This window comes from Salvelinus namaycush, chromosome 23, assembly GCF_016432855.1.
Source record: "Salvelinus namaycush isolate Seneca chromosome 23, SaNama_1.0, whole genome shotgun sequence".
NCBI lineage: Eukaryota > Metazoa > Chordata > Actinopteri > Salmoniformes > Salmonidae > Salvelinus > Salvelinus namaycush.
Window position 1 is genome coordinate 10,001 of NC_052329.1, and position 21,296 is coordinate 31,296.

The 21,296-nt window shown below is 43.3% G+C and overlaps 2 protein-coding genes across 2 annotated transcripts in view; one reads left to right on the forward strand and one right to left on the reverse strand.

The window, feature by feature from the left end:
- The window catches only part of LOC120018895 (pentraxin-related protein PTX3-like), a 13,018-nt gene extending 338 nt beyond the window's left edge, over positions 1-12,680 (forward strand). The window contains exons 2-5 of the mRNA XM_038962115.1: positions 5,650-5,809; positions 8,402-8,781; positions 11,995-12,432; positions 12,493-12,680. Coding sequence (XP_038818043.1) covers positions 5,650-5,809; positions 8,402-8,781; positions 11,995-12,432; positions 12,493-12,680 — 1,166 coding nt within the window. The remainder of the gene's footprint in view (positions 1-5,649; positions 5,810-8,401; positions 8,782-11,994; positions 12,433-12,492) is intronic.
- A 6,423-nt stretch (positions 12,681-19,103) lies between these two features.
- LOC120018896 (ventricular zone-expressed PH domain-containing protein-like) overlaps positions 19,104-21,296 on the reverse strand; it is a 38,246-nt gene continuing 36,053 nt past the window's right edge. Inside the window, exon 5 of the mRNA XM_038962116.1 lies at positions 19,104-19,225. Within this exon, the coding sequence (XP_038818044.1) occupies positions 19,104-19,225 (122 nt within the window). The remainder of the gene's footprint in view (positions 19,226-21,296) is intronic.

A 21,296-nucleotide genomic window follows, 5' to 3' on the forward strand; every position in this document is an offset into this window, starting at 1 on the left:
ACCCATCAATGTTTCTGTTCATGCTTTTGGCATGTCGATGGCCCAACGGTTCCTTAGCCTCTCATATTAGGCTTTATAATATATGAAATGTGTTAAGCTTTATAATACATCTGTGATGTTAATTTGTGGAACAACAAGTTCATCAACAAGTTGAACTGAATGAAACAAGACTGTCTCGGTGTGTTTGTCTCAAGTAGGATTTTCACGTAACATTAGTGAATTGACTTTGTTCAGTCACAGCCCACTGAATGCCAGTCATGATTGAATGAAGGTTTTAGTGTCAGGCTTGTTCATGACTTAAATCAGCTGGTCAAAAAGTCCAGAAGTGGAGTTAGCTTTCAGAAATCTGCATGTTAAAAAAAACAAGCATTAAAAAAACATTTTGCCTGCGTTTCATATTGAAAGACAACAATGTTTTTGCTTCAATAGAGTGATATTGGGCAAGGCAACTGAAGTTTTCCATCAAACAAAAGAAATGTATGCAAAACCTTCCACAGAAAATAGCTTAGATTTCATCAGATGACATTAGAAATCCAACGCTAGTTGGTTAGCAGCCACTCATCAGTAAATTAGCTTAAATAATAATAATAGAATGAAAGAGCAAGGTATTTCTTTTAGCAAAAACGATGCATGGCCATCAGATTTCTTATGTTTACCACAGAAAAAATGTCTTATCCGAGTGAAGAAGTGTAACTGAATCACTAGATCTGCGTTTTGATATTTCTTGTGTTTATTTATTTTTCTCAGTGAAAATGACGAATTCTGCGTTAATTAAGGCAACCCCTATATCTTCAGGCCTCTGTATGGCTGTGTTCAGCCAGTGTGTGTCCAGATATCATACTAAAAGAGTTTGATTTTAGAATCATTGTGCTCTGCTTGTGTGGGATGTAAAGGTCTGTCTAGATGTACTCTGTCCAGTGTTGGTCTTTGTCAAGTTATTCGTCTCTGGTTATGAAGTGCAAAGACTAATCATAGAGAGTGTGAGCACTGACTGTGTTAGTGCTGAGCACATCTGGACATGTTCCCTCTCTTCTCACTCTTCTCTCCTCTCTTCTCCTTTCTTCTCTTTCTCTCTCTACTCTCTCTTCTCCTCTCTCTCTTCTCTTTCTCTCTACTCTCTCTTCTCCTCTCTTTCTCTCTCTACTCTCTTCTCCTCTCTTCTGTCTCTCTCTACTCTCTCTTCTCCTCTCTTCTCTCCTCTCTCTCTTCTCTTTCTCTCTCTTATCTTCTCTCTCTTCTCATCTCTTCTCTTTCTCTCTCTTCTCCTCTCTCTTCTCTTCTCTCCTCTCCCTTCACTCTTCTCTCTTCACTCTCTTCTCCTCTCCTCTCTCTCTTCTCCTCTTCTCTGCCAGAGTACATTAAGTACGTACAGTACATAGATAATGCAAATAATCTGGACCAGCGTTTACCGAATGGTGAGTCACTTCCAATTCAGCGGTTCATACATTTCCAAAAGCTTTAGTTGGGTTATAAAGCAACAGACATTTGGGAATCACTGATCTAGCTGTGCTCTGTCAGTCAATCTATCTCCAGTAGTTGTGGCTGAGGGAGTGTTTCTCATTGTGTTCTGTCAGTATTGGCTGGGAAAGTCTGGGCAGAGATGTTCTCTGTCAGAGAGTAAGTTGAGTGAGAGGAGACCGGAGCTTTTAGCCTCCTATTGGGAAAAGACCATTATGAATGACTGGTCATTGATCAAAGAAATACTATTTAATTGGGGAATTCTTCTCTCAGCTATTTCGGAAGGCAGGCTCCTCTGTCTGTGTGTGTGTGTGTGTGTGTGTGTGTGTGTGTGTGTGTGTGTGTGTGTGTGTGTGTGTGTGTGTGTGTGTGTGTGTGTGTGTGTGTGTGTGTGTATGCTTGGTACTCTTACAGAAAAACATAACCAACAGTACATTTGCTCAGGGCAGTTTGTAATGTGATTTTACATGATTAAAGATGAAGCGGCCCAAACAAACACTGGAGAGTAACATAACACATTACCACACCAGAGAAAGACACCGTGAAAATAACTCAAACTGCCAGGATTCAGGACACGGAAAGAGAGGGACAGAGCGGGAATAGATTGATACTGTTTCAAGCAAAGGGAGAGAAAAAAGTAGTTGGATGGAGAAGGGGACAATCTGAGAGAGAGATGGACAGTTGGATGGAGAAAGGGACAATCTAAGAAAACGATGGACATTTTGCAGGAGAAAGGGACAATCTAAGAGAGATGGGCAGTTTTCAGGAGAAAGGGACAATCTAAGAGAGAGATGGACATTTTTCAGGATAAAGGGACAATCTAAGAGAGATGGGCAGTTTTCAGGAGAAAGGGACAATCTAAGAGAGAGATGGACAGTTGACAGGAGAAAGGGACAATCTGAGAGAGAGGTGGGCAATTGGATGGAGAAAGGGACAATCTGAGAAAGAGATGGACAGTTGACAGGAGAAAGGGACAATCTAAGAGAGATGGGCAGTTGGCAGGAGAAAGGGACAATCTAAGAGAGAGATGGACAGTTGACAGTAGAAAGGGACAATCTAAGAGAGAGATGGACAGTTTGCAGGAGAAAGGGACAATCTAAGAGAGATGGACAGTTGACAGGAGAAAGGAACACTATATGAGAGAGATGGACAGGTTGAAGGAGAAAGGGACAATCTGAGAGAGAAATGGAGAGTTGGCAGGAGAAAGGGACAACCTGAGAGAGAGATGGACAGTTGGATGGAGAAAGGGACAATGTGAAAGAGAGATGGACAGTTGACAGGAGAAAGGGACAACCTGAGAGAGAGATGGACAGTTTGCAGGAGAAAGGGACAATCTAAGAGAGAGATGGGCAGTTTGAAGGAGAAAGGGACAATCTGAGAGAGAGATGGACAGTTGACAGTAGAAAGGGACAATATAAGAGAGAGTTGGGCAGTTTGCAGGAGAAAGGGACAATCTAAGAGAAAGATGGGCAGTTTGCAGGAGAAAGGGACAATCTAAGAAAACGATGGACATTTTGCAGGAGAAAGGGACAAACTAAGAGAGAGATGGGCAGTTTGCAGGAGAACGTGACAATCTGAGAGAGAGATGAACAGATGACAGTAGAAAGGGACAATCTGAGAGAGAGATGGGCAGTTGGATGGAGAAAGGGACAATCTGAGAGAGAGATGGACAGTTTGAAGGAGAAAGGAACACTATATGAGAGAGATGGACAGTTTGCAGGAGAAAGGGACAATCTAAGAGAGAGATGGACAGTTGGCAGGAGAAAGGGACAATCTGAGAGACATGGACAGTGTGATGGAGAAAGGGACAATCTGAGAGAGAGAAGGACAGTTGTCAGGAGAAAGGGACAATCTGAGAGAGAGATGGACAGTTGGATGGAGAAAGGGACAATGTGAGAGAGAGATGGACAGTTTGCAGGAGAAAGGGACAATCTAAGAGAGAGATGGACAGTTGACAGGAGAAAGGGACAATCTGAGAGAGAGATGGACAGATGGATGGAGAAAGGGACAATCTGAGAGACATGGACAGTGTGATGGAGAAAGGGACAATCTGAGAGAGAGATGGACAGTTGTCAGGAGAAAGGGACAATCTGAGAGAGAGATGGACAGTTGGATGGAGAAAGGGACAATGTGAGAGAGAGATGGACAGTTTGCAGGAGAAAGGGACAATCTAAGAGAGAGATGGACAGTTGAAAAGAGAAAGGGACAATCTGAGAGAGAGATGGACAGTTGGATGGAGAAAGGGACAATATGAGAGAGAGATGATCAGTTGGATGGAGAAAGGGACAATGTGAGAGAGAGATGGACAGTTGGATGGAGAAAGGGACAATGTGAGAGAGAGATGGACAGTTTGCAGGAGAAAGGGACAATCTAAGAGAGAGATGGACAGTTGAAAAGAGAAAGGGACAATCTGAGAGAGAGATGGACAGTTGGATGGAGAAAGGGACAATGTGAGAGAGAGATGGACAGTTGGATGGAGAAAGGGACAATGTGAGAGAGAGATGGACAGTTGACAGGAGAAAGGGACAATCTGAGAGAGAGATGGACAGTTGGCAGGAGAAAGGGACAATCTGAGAGAGAGATGGACAGTTTGCAGGAGAAAGGGACAATCTGAGAGAGATGGACAGTTGGATGGAGAAAGGGACAATCTGAGAGAGTGATGGACAGTTTACTGGAGAAAGGGACAATCTGAGAGAGAGATGGACAGTTGGATGGAGAAAAGGACAATCTGAGAGAGAGATGGACAGTTGACAGGAGAAAGGGACAATCTGAGATAGTGATGGACAGTTTACTGGAGAAATGGACAATCTGAGAGAGAGATGGACAGTTGGATGGAGAAAAGGACATTCTGAGAGAGAGATGGACAGTTGTCAGGAGAAAGGGACAATCTGAGAGAGAGATGGACAGTTGTCAGGAGAAAGGGACAATCTAAGAGAGAGATGGACAGTTTTCAGGAGAAAGGAACACTATATGAGAGAGATGGACAGTTTTCAGGAGAAAGGAACACTATATGAGAGAGATGGACAGTTTGAAGGAGAAAGGGACAATCTGAGAGAGAGATGGACAGTTGGATGGAGAAAGGGACAATGTGAGAGAGAGATGGACAGTTTGCAGGAGAAAGGGACAATCTAAGAGAGAGATGGACAGTTGAAAAGAGAAAGGGACAATCTGAGAGAGAGATGGACAGTTGGATGGAGAAAGGGACAATGTGAGAGAGAGGTGGACAGTTGGATGGAGAAAGGGACAATCTGAGAGAGAGATGGACAGTTTACAGGAGAAATGGACAATCTGAGAGAGAGATGGACAGTTGACAGGAGAAAGGGACAATCTGAGAGAGAGATGGACAGTTGGATGGAGAAAAGGACAATCTGAGAGAGAGATGGACAGTTTACTGGAGAAAGGGACAATCTAAGAGAGAGATGGACAGTTGACAGGAGAAAGGGACAATCTGAGAGAGAGATGGACAGTTGGATGGAGAAAAGGACAATCTGAGAGAGAGATGGACAGTTGACAGGAGAAAGGGACAATATATGAGAGAGATGGACAGGTTGCAGGAGAAAGGGACAATCTGAGAGAGAGATGGACAGATGGATGGAGAAAGGGGCAATCTAAGAGAGCGATGGACAGTTTGCAGGAGAAAGGGACAATCTGAGAGAGAGATGGACAGTTGGATGGAGAAAGGGACATACTAAGAGAGCGATGGACAGTTTGCAGGAGAAAGGGACAATCTGAGAGAGAGATGGACAGTTTGCAGGAGAAAGGGACAATCAGAGAGAGACATGGACAGTTTGCAGGAGAAAGGGACAATCAGAGAGATGGACAGTTGACAGGAGAAAGGATAGGAAGTGAATGATTATTGAGACATCTCAGTGTTGACTTAAAATGTATGAATAAAAAGCTCTCTAACATACCCCACCTCTCCTTCCCACTCAATTACATTTAATTCAATTCAATTGAGTGGGAAGGAGAGGTGGAGCGGTTCAGACAGGCATGTATGTTAGATGGCTTGTATTCATTCATTTTACTTTCTCTCTCTCTCTCTCTCTCTCTCTCTCTCTCTCTCTCTCTCTCTCTCTCTCTCTCTCTCTCTCTCTCTCTCTCATTCTCTCTCTCTCCTCTCTCTCTTTCTCTCTCTCTCTCTCTCTATCTTTCTCTCTCTCTCTCTTTCTTTGTCCCTCTCTCCAGCCACAGCTACCCCAGGCCCAGGACCCTGTAAGGCTACAGACATGACTAAATGGGACAAGCTCTTCTCCATGCTGGAGAACTCTCAGATGAGGGAAAACATGCTTCTGCAGTACTCCGATGACATCATCAAGGTGGAGTTGGGTTCGCTGCGTGGAGAGATGCTAAGGTTGGTTTTTGAGAAGAAAGTCTGTGGTATGTATATGAACTTATATAAAGTCAAAAGTTTGGACACACCTACTCATTCAAGGGTTTTTCTTAAGTTTTACTATTTTCTACACTGTAGAATAATAGTGAATACATCAAAACTATGATATAACACATATGGAATCATGTAGTAACCAAAAAAGTGTTAAACAAGTCAAAATACATTTTAGATTTTAGATTCTTCAAAGTAGCCACCATTTGCCTTAATGACAACTTTGCACACTCTCGGCATTCTCTCAACCAGCTTCACCTGGAATGATTTTCCAAAAGTCTTGAAGGAGTTCCCACATATGTTGAGCACTTGTCAGCTGCTTTTCCTTCACTCTGCGGTCGAACTCATCCCAAACCATCTCAATTGGGTTGAGGTTGGGTGATTGTGGAGGCCAGATCATCTGATGCAGCACTCCATCAATCTCCTTCTTGGTCAAGTAGCCCTTACACAGCCTGGAGGTGTGTTGCGTCATTGTCCTGTTGAAAAAAAAATGATAGTCCCACTAAGCGCAAACCAGATGGGATGGTGTATCACTGCAGAATGCTGTGGTAGACATGCTGGTTAAGTGTGCCTTGAATTATAAATAAATCACTGACAGCAAAGCACCCCCACACCATCACACCTACTCCTACATGCTTCACGGTGGGAACTACACATGAAGATATAATCTGTTCACCTACTCTGCGTCTCACAAAGAACCAAACATTTCTAATTTGGACTCATCAGAACAAAGGACAGATTTCCACCGGTCTAATGTCCATTGCTCGTGCTTGTTGGCCCATGCAAGTCTCTTATTATTGGTGTCCTTTAGTAGTGGTTTCTTTGCAGAAATTCGACCATGAAGGCCTAATTCATGCAGTCTCCTCTGAACAGTTGATGTTGAGATGTTACTTGAACTCAGTGAAGCATTTTTTGGGCTGCAATTTCTGAGGCTGGTAACTCTAATGAACTTATCCTCTGCAGCAGAGGTAACTCTGGGTCTTTCTTTCCTGTGGCGGGCCTTATGAGAGCCAGTTTAATCATAGCACTTGATAGTTTTTGCAACTGCGCTTGAAGAAACTTTAAAAATTCTTGACATTTTCTGGATTGACTGTCTTTTCTCTTTGCTTATTTGAGCTGTTCTTGTCATAATATGAACTTGGTCTTTTACCAAATAGGGCTATCTTCTGTATACCACCTCTACCTTGTCACAACACAACTTATTGGCATCAAACGCATTAAGGAAAGAAATTTCACCAATGAAATGTAACAAGGCACATTTGTGAATTGAAATGGATTCCAGGTGACTACCTCATGAAACTGGTTGAGAGAATAAGAAGAGTGTGCAAAGCTGTCATCAAGGCAACGGGTGGCATCTCAAATATAAAATATATTTTGATTGGTTTAACACTTTTTTGGTTACTACATGATTCCATATGTGTATTTCATAGTTTTGATGTCTTCACTATTATTCTACAATGTAGAAAATAGTAAAACTAAAGAAAAACACTTGAATGAGTAGGTGTGTCCAAACTTTTGCCTGGTACTGTATATATACTGAACAAAAATATAAACGCAACATGTAAAGTGTTGGTCCCATGTTTCATGAGCTGAAATAAAAGATCCCAGAGATGTTCCATACGCACAAAAAGCCATCTCTCTGATTGTCCCTTTCTCCTGAAAACTGTCCATGTCTCTCTCAGATTGTCCCTTTCTCCTGCAAACTGTCCATCTCTCTCTCAGATTGTCCCTTTCTCCATCCAACTGTCAATCTCTCTCTCAGATTGTCCCTTTCTCCTGCAAACTGTCCATCTCTCTCTCAGATTGTCCCTTTCTCCTGCAAACTGTCCATCTCTCTCTCAGATTGTCCCTTTCTCCTGCAAACTGTCCATCTCTCTCTCAGATTGTCCCTTTCTCCTGCAAACTGTCCATCTCTCTCTCAGATTGTCCCTTTCTCCTGCAAACTGTCCATCTCTCTTATTTACCACTCCTTCCCACTCAAATGTGGTTACATCCCTGTTAGTGAGCATTTATTCTTTGCCAAGATAATCTATCCACCAGACAGGTGTGGCATATGAAGAAGCTGATTGAACAGCATGATCATTACACAGGTGCACCTTGTGCTGGGGAGTATTTTTGTCTGTAATAAAGCTATTTTGTGGCGAAAAACTCATTCTGGCTCCCCAGTGGGTGAATCTTTCTCCCAAGTGGGTGAGCATATGCCCTCCTAGGCCCACCCATGTTTGTGCCCTGCCTAATGAGTCTAATGGGCCTAACACATTTATTTAAATTGACGGATTTCCCTATGAACTGTAACTCAGTAAAAAATGTGAAATTGTTGCACGTTGCGTTTATATTTTTGTTCATTATAAATTGAACTCTCAGCCAATGGATCATAACCAGCAATCCGAAATCGACCTTTACCCCCCCTAACCTCTGTACACCTGTGTATATCTGACAGGAGTCCATGTGGAATTGGGCGTAAGAAACTACTGGTGCAGTTGGCTAGCTTGGCTCCCATGTGTACTGTACTTCCTGGTCTCTGATGTAATCCCTCTCTAATCCTTCTTCTCCTCACCACAGGTTCGTGGCTCAGTACGGAGGGGCCTGTGGCGTTGCGGTAGAGACCGCTGGGCGGAGGATGTCCATGCAGATGGAGGCTCGCCTCAGGGAGAGCATGGAGCATCTCAGACAGGATCGAAGCACTGCTGCTGGGAATTCAGCTGGGAATAGCCACCAGGAAAAGCTGTTACAACAGCTTCTAACTGCAGCGAGGACACAGGCTATCCGACTTATCAAGCTGGAAAACAGCTGTCTGAGTAATCCAGAGGCTAAGGGGGAAAACTTGCAGCAGGAAGTGGCATCGGCAGAGATGCTGGTTGCCGTGGTGACAGAGCTGGCGAAGACGAGGGCAGTGCTAGAGCTCGCGCTCAAGTCGGCACAGCAACGACACCTGCCTGCAGGTGAGAACACCTCTTCCTGTGTCCCTGTCTATACATCCTGCCATCCTTTACATCAGTGGTCCTCAACCAGGGGCACTAGTACCTGACCTATCCACATGGGGAACTTGACCCAACCAGAGGCACTAGTACCTGACCTATCCACATGGGGAACTTGAAAAGACTCATGTGACAGTAGACTTACTGGTAAACTGCACATGAGGGGGTATTTCAGTGGTACTCTAGGCAGAGCAACATGTACTTGGTGGTACAGTAACCAGGTTGACAAGCCCTGCTCTACATAATGTAGAAGATCCATGTTTAGACACCATCAGGTAATACAGCACTCCTCTCACCAGAATCACACCAGACATCCCTCCCAGGCAATGTGATTCTTAACAACCCATCATTCTTGAAAGAATGAAAATAGGAAATATATACTTAGAGAGTATGTATATAAACAACAATTCTGGTCAATTTTTCTTAAAAATGAATAATAAAATGGATTCTTACCAGAGTGCCTGTCCGTGTTCCAAGCCCAGTCTCTGCATCTGAAATACACCCACAGGCCCTGTTCAGACCTCTACCTACTTACTCGAAACTTACTTGAAATTCAATCAAAAACAAAATGAGTTTGAGGACTTACAATAAGCCCAGAGAGCAACAAGGCTATTGTTCTATAAAGAGGAGTCTCTCTGAATCAAGTCTGTTCATATATATAGCCGCCAGGCCTTTCAGTGAGCCAGCTCCAGTTCCCAGTATTAATCAGATAAAACTACAATGCTTTTTACATTGCACACACACACACGCACACACACACGGTCTATATCATCCGCCCTGTAAACCTGGATACTGAGCACTAGTAGGTATAATCATTAGCAGGTCAACAAATCAACCACAGCAAAACACCCTGGGAAGCAGAACCAGATGGGAAAGGTTACCCCCGGAGAGAAACCTGAGACAAATGTAACGTCAACATTTAGGGTCTGGTAGGAGGAGTCTCAGTGTCATAACCTGGCTATCAGAATGCTGCTGCTGCTGCTGCAGAGGGGAAAGGGAGCTGTTCACACTGATTCAAAACCCACTTAGTCATACACAAATCATACACACAGAAACACACACACACACACACATACACACACACAGACTGATTCAATCCTCCAGCAGTGATTTCCTCTTCTGGTCTGACTCTGAGTTGATGCATTATCTCATGGTGTTATTATCCCGTTGATAGATCTCTCACACACACACACACACACACACACACACACACACACACACACACACACACACACACACACACACACACACACACACACACACACACGTGCACACACACACACACACACACGCGCACACACACACACACACACACAGGCTTTACTTGTGCACAAGCAAATGAAAAAGTGGTGTGTGTGATAAGAAACAGACATGGTGAGCATACAGTTTACTCTTTCGTCGCCTAAAGGAAAGAGAGAGAGAGAGAGAGAAAAAACGACTGCGCCCGCCGAGTGGGAAAAGACAGGGAAAAACTTTTGGTCTATGACATCATTGACCGCATTACCACTGACCGCAGCCTGAACCTCAAACACCCTCTCTGTACTCTGATCACACCATGGTCTACCGCTCAAATACCAAACTGCTCCATTGGCATACCAAGGTTCAACCATAGAGATCCTTGGCATGACTGTTAAAGGTTCAACCATAGAGATCTTATACAGTATATATATATAATTCTATAGTCATTCATATTGGGTAGAACAATGTCGCTAACGGAGATCTCTCACGGAGATAATAAAATCATCCGGTTACATAACAAAAATGTGTAGCAGTGGGGTTAGGGTTATGGTTAGGGGTGAAGGTGACTTCAAAAGAACATTCTACCTCAAAATGAATATATTTAATTTCCACCTCCAGAAATGAATTATTTTAACATATTGGACCATGCATATAGCCTATGCATGGTCCATATTAACATGTATGCTATTAGCAATAACAATGATCACCTGTAGCCCAACTGATGCAGCATAGTGGCTATAAATAAATAGGCTGAAGCATGGGGTTGCCTATCTGTATTTACCCTACTGGGCTAATTATTAGCCAGATCTCAAATGTGATCTTTTAACTAGTTAGTTTCCTATTGAAGAATTTGATGTCACAAAAAACTTGCATAAACAGTTAATATAATGTAGGCCTACCTGTTAGGGTAACTTGGGGTAACCTGCCACCCGAGGTAACACACAGGGACCCTGTACTTCTCACATAAATCACATTGCCCCCCCCAAAAAAAAAATCCCTGGTTGTCACTACTCTTGCTAAACAAAAAATCGAATCTGTCTCATCAGAATTTTTTTAATCACTTTCCCAAAAATATTTTGAGATAGAGTGGCCTTTTACCCCAAGTTACCCTACAAGTGACCCGTGTTACATTTAGCCCACCTCTCCCCTATACACTCACGGTGAATTGCAGAGCAACTCACTTAACCATGCTGCTGCTACAAACTCTGGGTTTTAAAATGGTGCAGTTTGCGAAATATTTAGGAGTTGAGAAATAAATACATAAGGAATGGAAAGCTAGAAGCACCCTCTTTTTAACAAAGGCCATTAAAACTGCTTTTTTTTTTGCGATTGCAAGGAGTGTTGTGCTTGTCAGAATGCATGCTAGCATCCCTATGGCACTCCTAACTTTAATACGTTTTAATATAATATATATATATATATTCTATATTAATATATTTATATTGCATAGAACTCACAACAACAAGCCGGTTAGATAAATAGATAAACTATTCTACTATGGGTTGGCAGATTCTTATGTTCATTAGTCGTTTTGTTTGCAGAGGAAAAGTAAATGTGGATTGATCTAGCACCTTCAAAGTGCACCACGGCCTCGGCAGACATATTTTTTCAAGTTCCTTATTTTTTGGCCGTGGCGGCAATGATTTTGTCGTGGCGCAGCGCCACAGCAAAATGACTTCAGTGGAAACATTATATACATAACTAATATCTAGTGAAGTGTTTCTTGATGTGAGATAAATACGTAATGATCTGGTCATCTGTAGTGCTTCTGAGAAGAGAGCTTAGGCCTGAAGAAGCCCTGTGAGACAGCATACAGGGTCTGTTTCCATCTCCCTCCCTTGATTCCTCTCCTGATTTTGTCATCTTTCAGATGAATAATAACCGCAAAATGACTAAAGCTATTCTCTCATCCTCTCCTCCCTCCCTCCTCTCTCGCAGGCTGTGAGACCGCTCTTCTCTTCCCTATGCGTTCCCGTCGCATCTTCTCGTCAGTGACACCAGACCTCCCTCTATCCCTCTCTTCCTTCACCGTGTGCCTGTGGGCCAAGCCCGTCTCCGTCTCCAACAGAACCGTGCTGTTTTCCTACGGAACCAAACGGAACCCCTATGAGATACAGCTCCTTCTTAGCGGAACCAGGGCTCTCTTCACCGTGGGGGGAGAGGCTCACCTGGTGGAGGCACGGGGCGTGGTGAAAGGAGGAGGAGTTTGGACCCACCTTTGTGGGGCTTGGAGCTCTGAGCAAGGCATAGCGTCACTATGGGCTGATGGACACAGAGTGGCACTCACACCCGGGGTGGCCGAGGGCCACATGTTACCCGATGGAGGCTCACTCCAGCTTGGGCAGGAGAAGAACGGCCTTGGGCAGGAGAAGAACGGTGGTGTGGTCTCTGGAGGGTCAGGTGGCAGTGAGAGTCAGATGCCTGGGTTTGAGGGAGGCTTCGATGCCAAGTTGGCATTCGCTGGGAAGATGACGGGGGTGAACATGTGGGACCGTGTGCTGACGGAGGAGGAGATATCCCAGCTGGCTTTGCAGGACGGCGAGGGGTGTGAGCAGAGGGGGAATGTAGTTGGGTGGGGCTTGACGGAGATCGTGCCTCACGGGGGTGCTCAGTTCATCAACTAACTCTGATGACGTTTTCATCATCATCATCATCATGGTTTAAATCAACTCTATCAGCTTCATCATCATAATCCTCATCATTTAAAAGAACTATCATCATCTTCATCATCATCATAATCCTCATCATTTAAATGAACTATCATCATCTTCATCATCATCATAATCCTCATCATTTAAAAGAACTATCATCATCTTCATCATCATCATAATCCTCATCATTTAAATGAACTATCGTCATCTTCATCATCATCATAATCGTCATCATTTAAATTAACTATCATTATCATCATGTAAATTAACTATCATCATCATAATCATTATCATTTAAATGAACTATCGTTTTCATCATGTTAATTAACTTTCATAATTTAAATGAACTATCATCATCTTCGTCGTCACCATTATAAACTAACTCTGCTGCCCTAAGACCTGCAGTGCAGAACAGCCCGACCGGCTGAGACTGCAACAACAATGTGAACATGAACAACAACAGCTCTCTTTAATGGCTAAAGAGACTGGAGAAGAATGTGCCCTGTTAGAGGAGTGTTTCCCATTTAGAGAAGCAGTGGTAACACACACACACACACACACACACACACACACACACACACACACACACACACACACACACACACACACACACACACACACACACACACACACACACACACACACACACACACTCTTGGTGAGACGCATTAGTATACATAGTCTAAGGAAGAGAAGTGGAACAAACATCATTTACCACAGATTTAAAGAGAAAAAGGGAAAGGAAAGAACAGAGGCGAGAGAGACAAAGTGATGCTTTGGGTCAACTGTCACAAAACCAGTCTGCAAGTGTCATCACTAGATGGCCATGCTAGAGAGGACAAAATTGGCTATATCATCAGTAGTATTTTGCAAGTACGTTAGCTGTTTGTTATTAATGGAGTGTTAAGGTTAAGGGGTACGGTAAATGGGAAAGGGTTGAGGTTTGGGTTAGTTGTTAAAGTTGGATTTTTGGCTAAAAAAACACTTTACCTTTGTCCTCTTTAGCATGGGTACATAGTGACAACTATCTGCAAGCTGCCATAGGAGGTTTTAATCATTCTATTACCATATAATCTTATGTTTCCGAAAAAAGTTAATATTCTTTCAAGCGTTGTTTCCAACTTTGTATTTATCAAAGTGTTTACATTCATAAGTGACAAACATAATATTTTTGTTGTTTTGTATTTTGCTTAGTTTTCCATACACCCAGAGGGCTTTCCATACACCCAGAGGGCTTTCCATACACCCAGAGGGCTTTCCATACATTCAGAGGGCTTTCCATACATTCAGAGGTGTTTCCATACATCCAGAGGGCTTTCCATACATCCAGAGGGGTTTCCATACATCCAGAGGGGTTTCCATACATTCAGAGGTGTTTCCATACATCCAGAGGGCTTTCCATACATCCAGAGGGGTTTCCATACATCCAGAGGGGTTTCCATACATCCAGAGGGGTTTCCATACATTCAGAGGGGTTTCCATACATCCAGAGGGGTTTCCATACATCCAGAGGGGTTTCCATACACCCAGAGGGCTTTCCATACATCCAGAGGGCTTTCCATACATCCGGAGGGCTTTCCATACATCCAGAGGGGTTTCCATACATCCAGAGGGCTTTCCATACACGCAGAGGGCTTTCCATACATCCAGAGGGGTTTCCATACATCCAGAGGGCTTTCCATACATCCAGAGGGGTTTCCATACACCCAGAGGGCTTTCCATACACCCAGAGGGCTTTCCATACACGCAGAGGGGTTTCCATACATTCAGAGGGGTTTCCATACATCCAGAGGGATTTCTTCTCCTTGAAATGGGTGCCAATGGATGATGCAATAAGATTACTTAGTCCCTGTTTGTTTCGCATCTCATTTGAGACAGAAACACTTGATTTGAAAAGCGGAACTGTGGACAATGTTTACAGAATCTGTTACAACGATCTCTGCTCTTTGTTAACGTAGTAGGCAATGTGTATCATATTGTAACTTGTTTTGTGTTTTTGTCAAGAAGTAAAAATGAATGTATTTTGTATATAAATATTTTTGGGCATACAGTATGACTAAAAATGGAGAAGAAACGAGAAACGAGAATAAAATGACATGTTAACATTAAGCCTCTGATGCGTTTCTTCCTCAGCAACAGGAAAGACAAGGTGCTCAAGTGTTAGAAGGTAATTTCAATCATCCCAACAACAGTTGCACAGTTGGATGTTTTGAGTGATTATTGCATATTAACTTAATTCAACAGTCTTTCACTTTATTTAGATAGTCCCAATGCATAACTACAGAGGGTTACAAGAGTGTTAATAAATGCACTGAACTTGCTCATCAGCTGATACATAAACTATATATACAAAAGTATGTGGACGTTGAAATATTACTGACATGCTGCAGATAGCCTACATATGGTTTGTCGCGCATCTATAGATGGACAATTTTTTTCCTTTATTTAACTAGGCAAGTCAGTTAAGAACAAATTCTTATTTACAATGACGGCCTATGAACAGTGGGTTAACTGCCTTGTTCTCCCTCTATTTCCCAAAGACAAGGTACTGTATCAGCATATGCTGATTATTAAGCCCGCCCCCTGTCCTGTAGCCCAGAGAACGATTAATAAATTACCTCTCTCCTCCCAGCAGCCACCAGTTCAGGAAGTAGGATGATGTAATGTGGTTCGGGTGAGGTCGGAGGGTTGAGTTCTGTGTGGACAACCAAACATGTGTGTGTATGTAGGGTATATCTGATAATGAAATAGGCCTGTGGGATTTACTGTAGTTGCCTGTAAAACCTTAACACTTTGCCCCACTGCTAGCTTCCTTTCTACACCCCCCCCTCTCTCTCCCCCCACTGCCTCAGTCTTTGAGGTTGAAACACACATATACTGTACACATGTGGATCACACACACACACACACACACACACACACACACACACACACACACACACACACACACACACACACACACACACACACACACACACAGTGCAAGCTCATTATCTGCTACAGGTAACTGCCAAAATAAAGGAAACACGAACAGCTTCAATGCACCTTGGTATAGATTCTACAAGTGTCTGGATCTCTATTGGAGGTATACAACACCATTCTTCCACGATACATTCCATCAGCTGGTGTTTTGTTGATGGTGGTGAAAAGCGCCACTCCAGAATCCAATTGGGGTGAGATCTGATGACTGAGACAAACACACACCCTTTAAACCCCCTATGCTCTTTTGAAAGCCCTCTTTCAAAGTCAGAGATCTCTTCTTCTAGCCATAATAGCCAAAATAATGGTCAACTGGGCATTTTTATATATGACCCTAAGCATGATGGGATTATAATTGCTTAATTAAGTCAGGAACCACACCTGTGTGGAAGCCCCTGCTTTCAATATACATTGTATCCCTCATTTACTCAAGTGTTTCCTTTATTTTGGTAGTTACCTGTATGTCTCAGCACAAACATAGCAGAATAAGCCCAGAGCAGCCAGACCAGAGGAGCCACCCCAGAGCAACCACCCCAAGACCCCACAACAGATGTACCACATCCCCCTATCAGCAGCTGGGCCTAACAGCCTGTGGGCTACAGTACAACATGTAATGACCCTGCTGAACCTCACTCTAGAGCAGTGCTTCAAAGTGTGTCATCTTGAAGCTAAAGTCATTCCTCCTGACCCTTGGCCTTGAACAATTACACTACTTCACATTGGTTACATTAATGTACACAATAAATATTGCTTTTAAGAGAAGATCTATCCCCTAGTATTGCCCCCCCCCCCCTCTTTCCATCTCTCTCTGTCTCTCTCTCTCTCTCTCTCTCTCTCTTTCCATATCTCTCTCTTTATATATATATATACATATATAATATATATATATATATTAGAGGTCGACTGAGTAATCGGAATGGCCGATTAATTAGGGCCGATTTCAAGTTTTCATAACAATCGGTAATCGGCATTTTTGGACACCGTGGCCGATTACATTGCACTCCACGAGGAGACTGCGTGGAAGGCTGACTACCTGTTATGCGAGTGCAGCAAGGAGCCAAGGTAAGGTGCTAGCTAGCATTAAACGTATCTTATAAAAAACAATCAATCTTAACATAATCACTAGTTAACTACACATGGTTGATGATATTACTAGTTTATCTAGCTTGTCCTGCGTTGCATATAATCGATGCGGTGCCTGTTAACTTCTTTGGGGTACGGGGGGCTTCTTCTCAATTTCCGCCTAAAGACATACCCTAATCTAACTGCCTGTAGCTCAGGCCCAGAAGCAAGGATATGCAATATTCTTGGTATCATTTGAAAGGAAACACTCTGTATTTTGTGGAAATGTGAATTGAATGTAGGAGAATATAACACAATAGATCTGGTATAAGAAAATACAAGGAAATAATCATACGTTTTCTGTTTTTTATTGTTGCTGCATCATCTTTCAAATGAACAAGAACAGCCAAACATACAGATAGGATGCTGGGGATGATTTGAATGAAGAACATAAGATGGCAACAATAGCTGAGCAAAGTTTTAGACAGATAACTTAAAAAATTAGCGAGCTACATGACATTGAGCATGAAGTCACCCAGGTGTCCCACACAAATGTACCCAAATGTACCCAAGTGGCCAAATTGGTACAGTGATACATTTTGAAGGAAAGAACTATGTACAAAATACATAAATGCTATTCTAACACACCCCCAAAAATATATATAAAAAATATAAAAAATAAAATAATAATAATTAAACATAAACAAATAACAAGGGTAACTATTTACACATTTTCTATTTACAATATTGTGAAGACCCTCAGTCCTCTACACAATATTGTGCTGCTGGTGCCATGGCCCATAGCAGTCTTTTTCTGCTGTAAAGCAGAGGCTTACTAAACAGGTGGTGCAGGTGATGGGGCATTTCCTGTGACAAAGGGCACAATGACGTCTCCCTACTGTGCCCTTTTTGCCCTGAGGCACATTCATGCCTGCAGAGATGAATCTGGGCAGGTGAACACCACTGGTTGAAGGAGCAGAAGGGACAGAGGTAGAGGGGACAGAGGTAGAGGGGACAGAAGGTGCTGCAGTGGACTTGCTGTAGCTAGCAAGCTCCTGGATGAGCAGCTCCCTGAAGGCTAGCTGTGAGATGGGGGGCTGTCCACAGCTCTTGGCCATTTCCTTCTGGAGGATGAATGAATTCACCACAGCAATGTCAATGAAATGATAGAAAAATGTATTGTACCATTTTATGGTCTTGTGGACAACATTGTAGTATCCTATCAGTGCATCTGACAGGTCCACACCTCCCATGCCCCGGCACCGTCCTTTACACGCCTAATGACGTGATCGCCACTGAAGGACTTGTGGATAGTTGTGCACATGACCACCTCTCTGGTATCCATCCACTTCACAAACAGCAGGCCATCTTCACGAATCCATCTCATGGTACCCCGCTCAGCCCGCTTAGGCATGTCGTTTACCTTTGCCTTTGGAAAGCCCACCCTGTTGGTCCGAATGGTGCCACAAGCCCACACATCCCGCTTCCTCAGGTCTGTAAACAGGGTAGGGCTTGTGTAGAAGTTGTCCACAAACAGTTTGTAGCCCTTCCCCAGCAGTTGAAAATCCAATAACTCCATAACGGAATCATAACTAAGTCCATTACCGGTAGCAAAACTGTTTTTCCCCTCATAAACAAAAAAATTCCAAGTGTAGGCACACACAGAATCAGCCAAAATAAACAGTTTGTAATCCCATTTGGTTGGTTTGTTACGCATGTATTGTTTGAGGCTGATTCTGGCCTTTGAGGCTACCATCCTCTCATCGATGGACAGGTTCTGGGCGGGCTGAAAATAGGTCTTAAAGGCCTCAACAATGTTGGGGTAGAGAGGTTTGATTTTGCAGAGCCTATCAAACCTTGGTGTGCCTCTCTTCTTGTCATTCTCCCCATCAACTTCTGGGTCACTGATGTGAAGCGCCCGTGAGATAGTCAGAAACCTTTTACAAGACATGACAGTCATGGGGAAAGGCAGTTGATAGAGAGCTGACGTTTTCCAGTAGTCCCTTAGAGTTTTCAACTTCACCAGCCCCATGTAAATGACCATTGAAAGGTAGCAGAAAAGGTCTGACATGGAAAAAGTCATCCATGCCTCTTTCTTTCCTGCCTGCTTCTTAGCCCCGTACTTATTGGTGTTCGACACCAGGGAATCAACAACTGACGAGGTGAAAAACAGTTGAAAAAGTTGAAGGGGGCTGTACTTTGCAGTCATGTCTAGTTGAGGTCCTGGCTGCCTTTTGGGTCTAAAAACTGGTGGATTTGGTTCCACATCATCTTCTAACACAGAGTGCCAACGACCCTCTGGCCCTCTGTCTGCAGGTTTCTCTCTTCCCCACCTCCGCTTCTTTGTCACTGACTTCACACCTCTAGATGGCCGGGTAGGTGTGGAGCCGTAGACAGCAGGGGTCCGGCTGGATGAATCAGCTTCAGAGGGAGATGGACACCTAGACATTGGCGGATCACCATCAGAATCACTGCCACTGTGAAAGATTTAAAAAATCAGTAACAATACTTTCACGTATGAGCCCTGTATCAACATGTAAAATAATAGATATACAGTGGGGAGAACAAGTATTTGATACACTGCCAATTTTGCAGGTTTTCCTACTTACAAAGCATGTAGACGTCTGTAATTTTTTATCATAGGTACACTTCAACTGTGAGAGACGGAATCTAAAACAAAAATCCAGAAAATCCCATTGTATGATTTTTAAGTAATTTTATTGCATGACATAAGTATTTGATCACCTACCAACCAGTAAGAATTCCGGCTCTCACAGACCTGTTAGTTTTTCTTTAAGAAGCCCTCCTGTTCTCCACTCATTACCTGTATTAACTGCACCTGTTTGAACTCGTTACCTGTATAAAAGACACCTGTCCACACACTCAATCAAACAGACTCCAACCTCTCCACAATGGCCAAGACCGGAGAGCTGTGTAAGGACATCAGGGATAAAATTGTAGACCTGCACAAGGCTGGGATGGGCAATAGGACAATATGCAAGCAGCTTGGTGAGAAGGCAACAACTGTTGGCGCAATTATTAGAAAATGGAAGAAGTTCAAGATGACGGTCAATCACCCTCGGTCTGGGGCTCCATGCAAGATCTCACCTCGTGGGGCATCAATGATCATGAGGAAGGTGAGGGATCAGCCCAGAACTACACGGCAGGACCTGGTCAATGACCTGAAGAGAGCTGGGACCACAGTCTCAAAGAAAACCATTAGTAACACACTACGCCGTCATGAATCCTGCAGCGCACGCAAGGTCCCCCTGCTCAAGCCAGCCCATGTCCAGGCCCGTCTGAAGTTTGCCAATGACCATCTGGATGATCCAGAGGAGGAATGGGAGAAGGTCATGTGGTCTGATGAGACAAAAATAGAGCTTTTTGGTCTAAACTCCACTCGCCGTGTTTGGAGGAAGAAGAAGGATGAGTACAACCCCAAGAACACCATCCCAACCGTGAAGCATGGAGGTGGAAACATCATTATTTGGGGATGCTTTTCTGCAAAGGGGACAGGACGACTGCACCGTATTGAGGGGAGGATGGATGGGGCCACGTATCGCGAGATCTTGGCCAACAACCTCCTTCCCTCAGTAAGAGCATTGAAGATGGGTCGTGGCTGGGTCTTCCAGCATGACAACGACCCGAAACACACAGCCAGGGCAACTAAGGAGTGGCTCCGTAAGAAGCATCTCAAGGTCCTGGAGTGGCCTAGCCAGTCTCCAGACCTGAACCCAATAGAACATCTTTGGAGGGAGCTGAAAGTCCGTATTGCCCAGCGATAGCCCCGAAACCTGAAGGATCTGGAGAAGGTCTGTATGGAGGAGTGGGCCAAAATCCCTGCCGCAGTGTTTGCAAACCTGGTCAAGAACTACAGGAAACGTATGATCTCTGTAATAGCAAACAAAGGTTTCTGTACCAAATATTAAGTTCTGCTTTTCTGATGTATCAAATACTTATGTCATGCAATAAAAGGCTAATTAATTACTTAAAAATCATACAATGTGATTTTCTGGATTTTAGATTCCGTCTCTCACAGTTGAAGTGTACCTATGATAAAAATTACAGACCTCTACATGCTTTGTAAGTAAGAAAACCTGCAAAATCGGCAGTGTATCAAATACTTGTTCTCTCCACTGTATATAGAGTACAGGGAACATAATCACTATGGTGAAGTGCTGTTCCATTCCATGTTTATGTAAAATACATTTTAAAAAATAACACACACCCACACACACAGTATAGCCAATGTGTACTTTACACATTTCATTACACATTTCATTACTGATGATATTTTTATATATTGCAAAAAAAATAAGAAAATCTCCCTAAAAATCTCAAATTAATAATATTTGATATTATTAATTTCAAACAACGACATGAGCATTAGAACTTACCAGTCCAGCATGGCATCCTCGCCGTGCAGAAACATGTCTTCCGCCTGGGAGTCAAAACTAGCTTCGCTGAAAGATTCATCTTCCTGAAGCAACTCGGTCTAGCTTTCTCTATCAATTTCCTCTATAATTTGGGTTAAATCTGTATACCTAG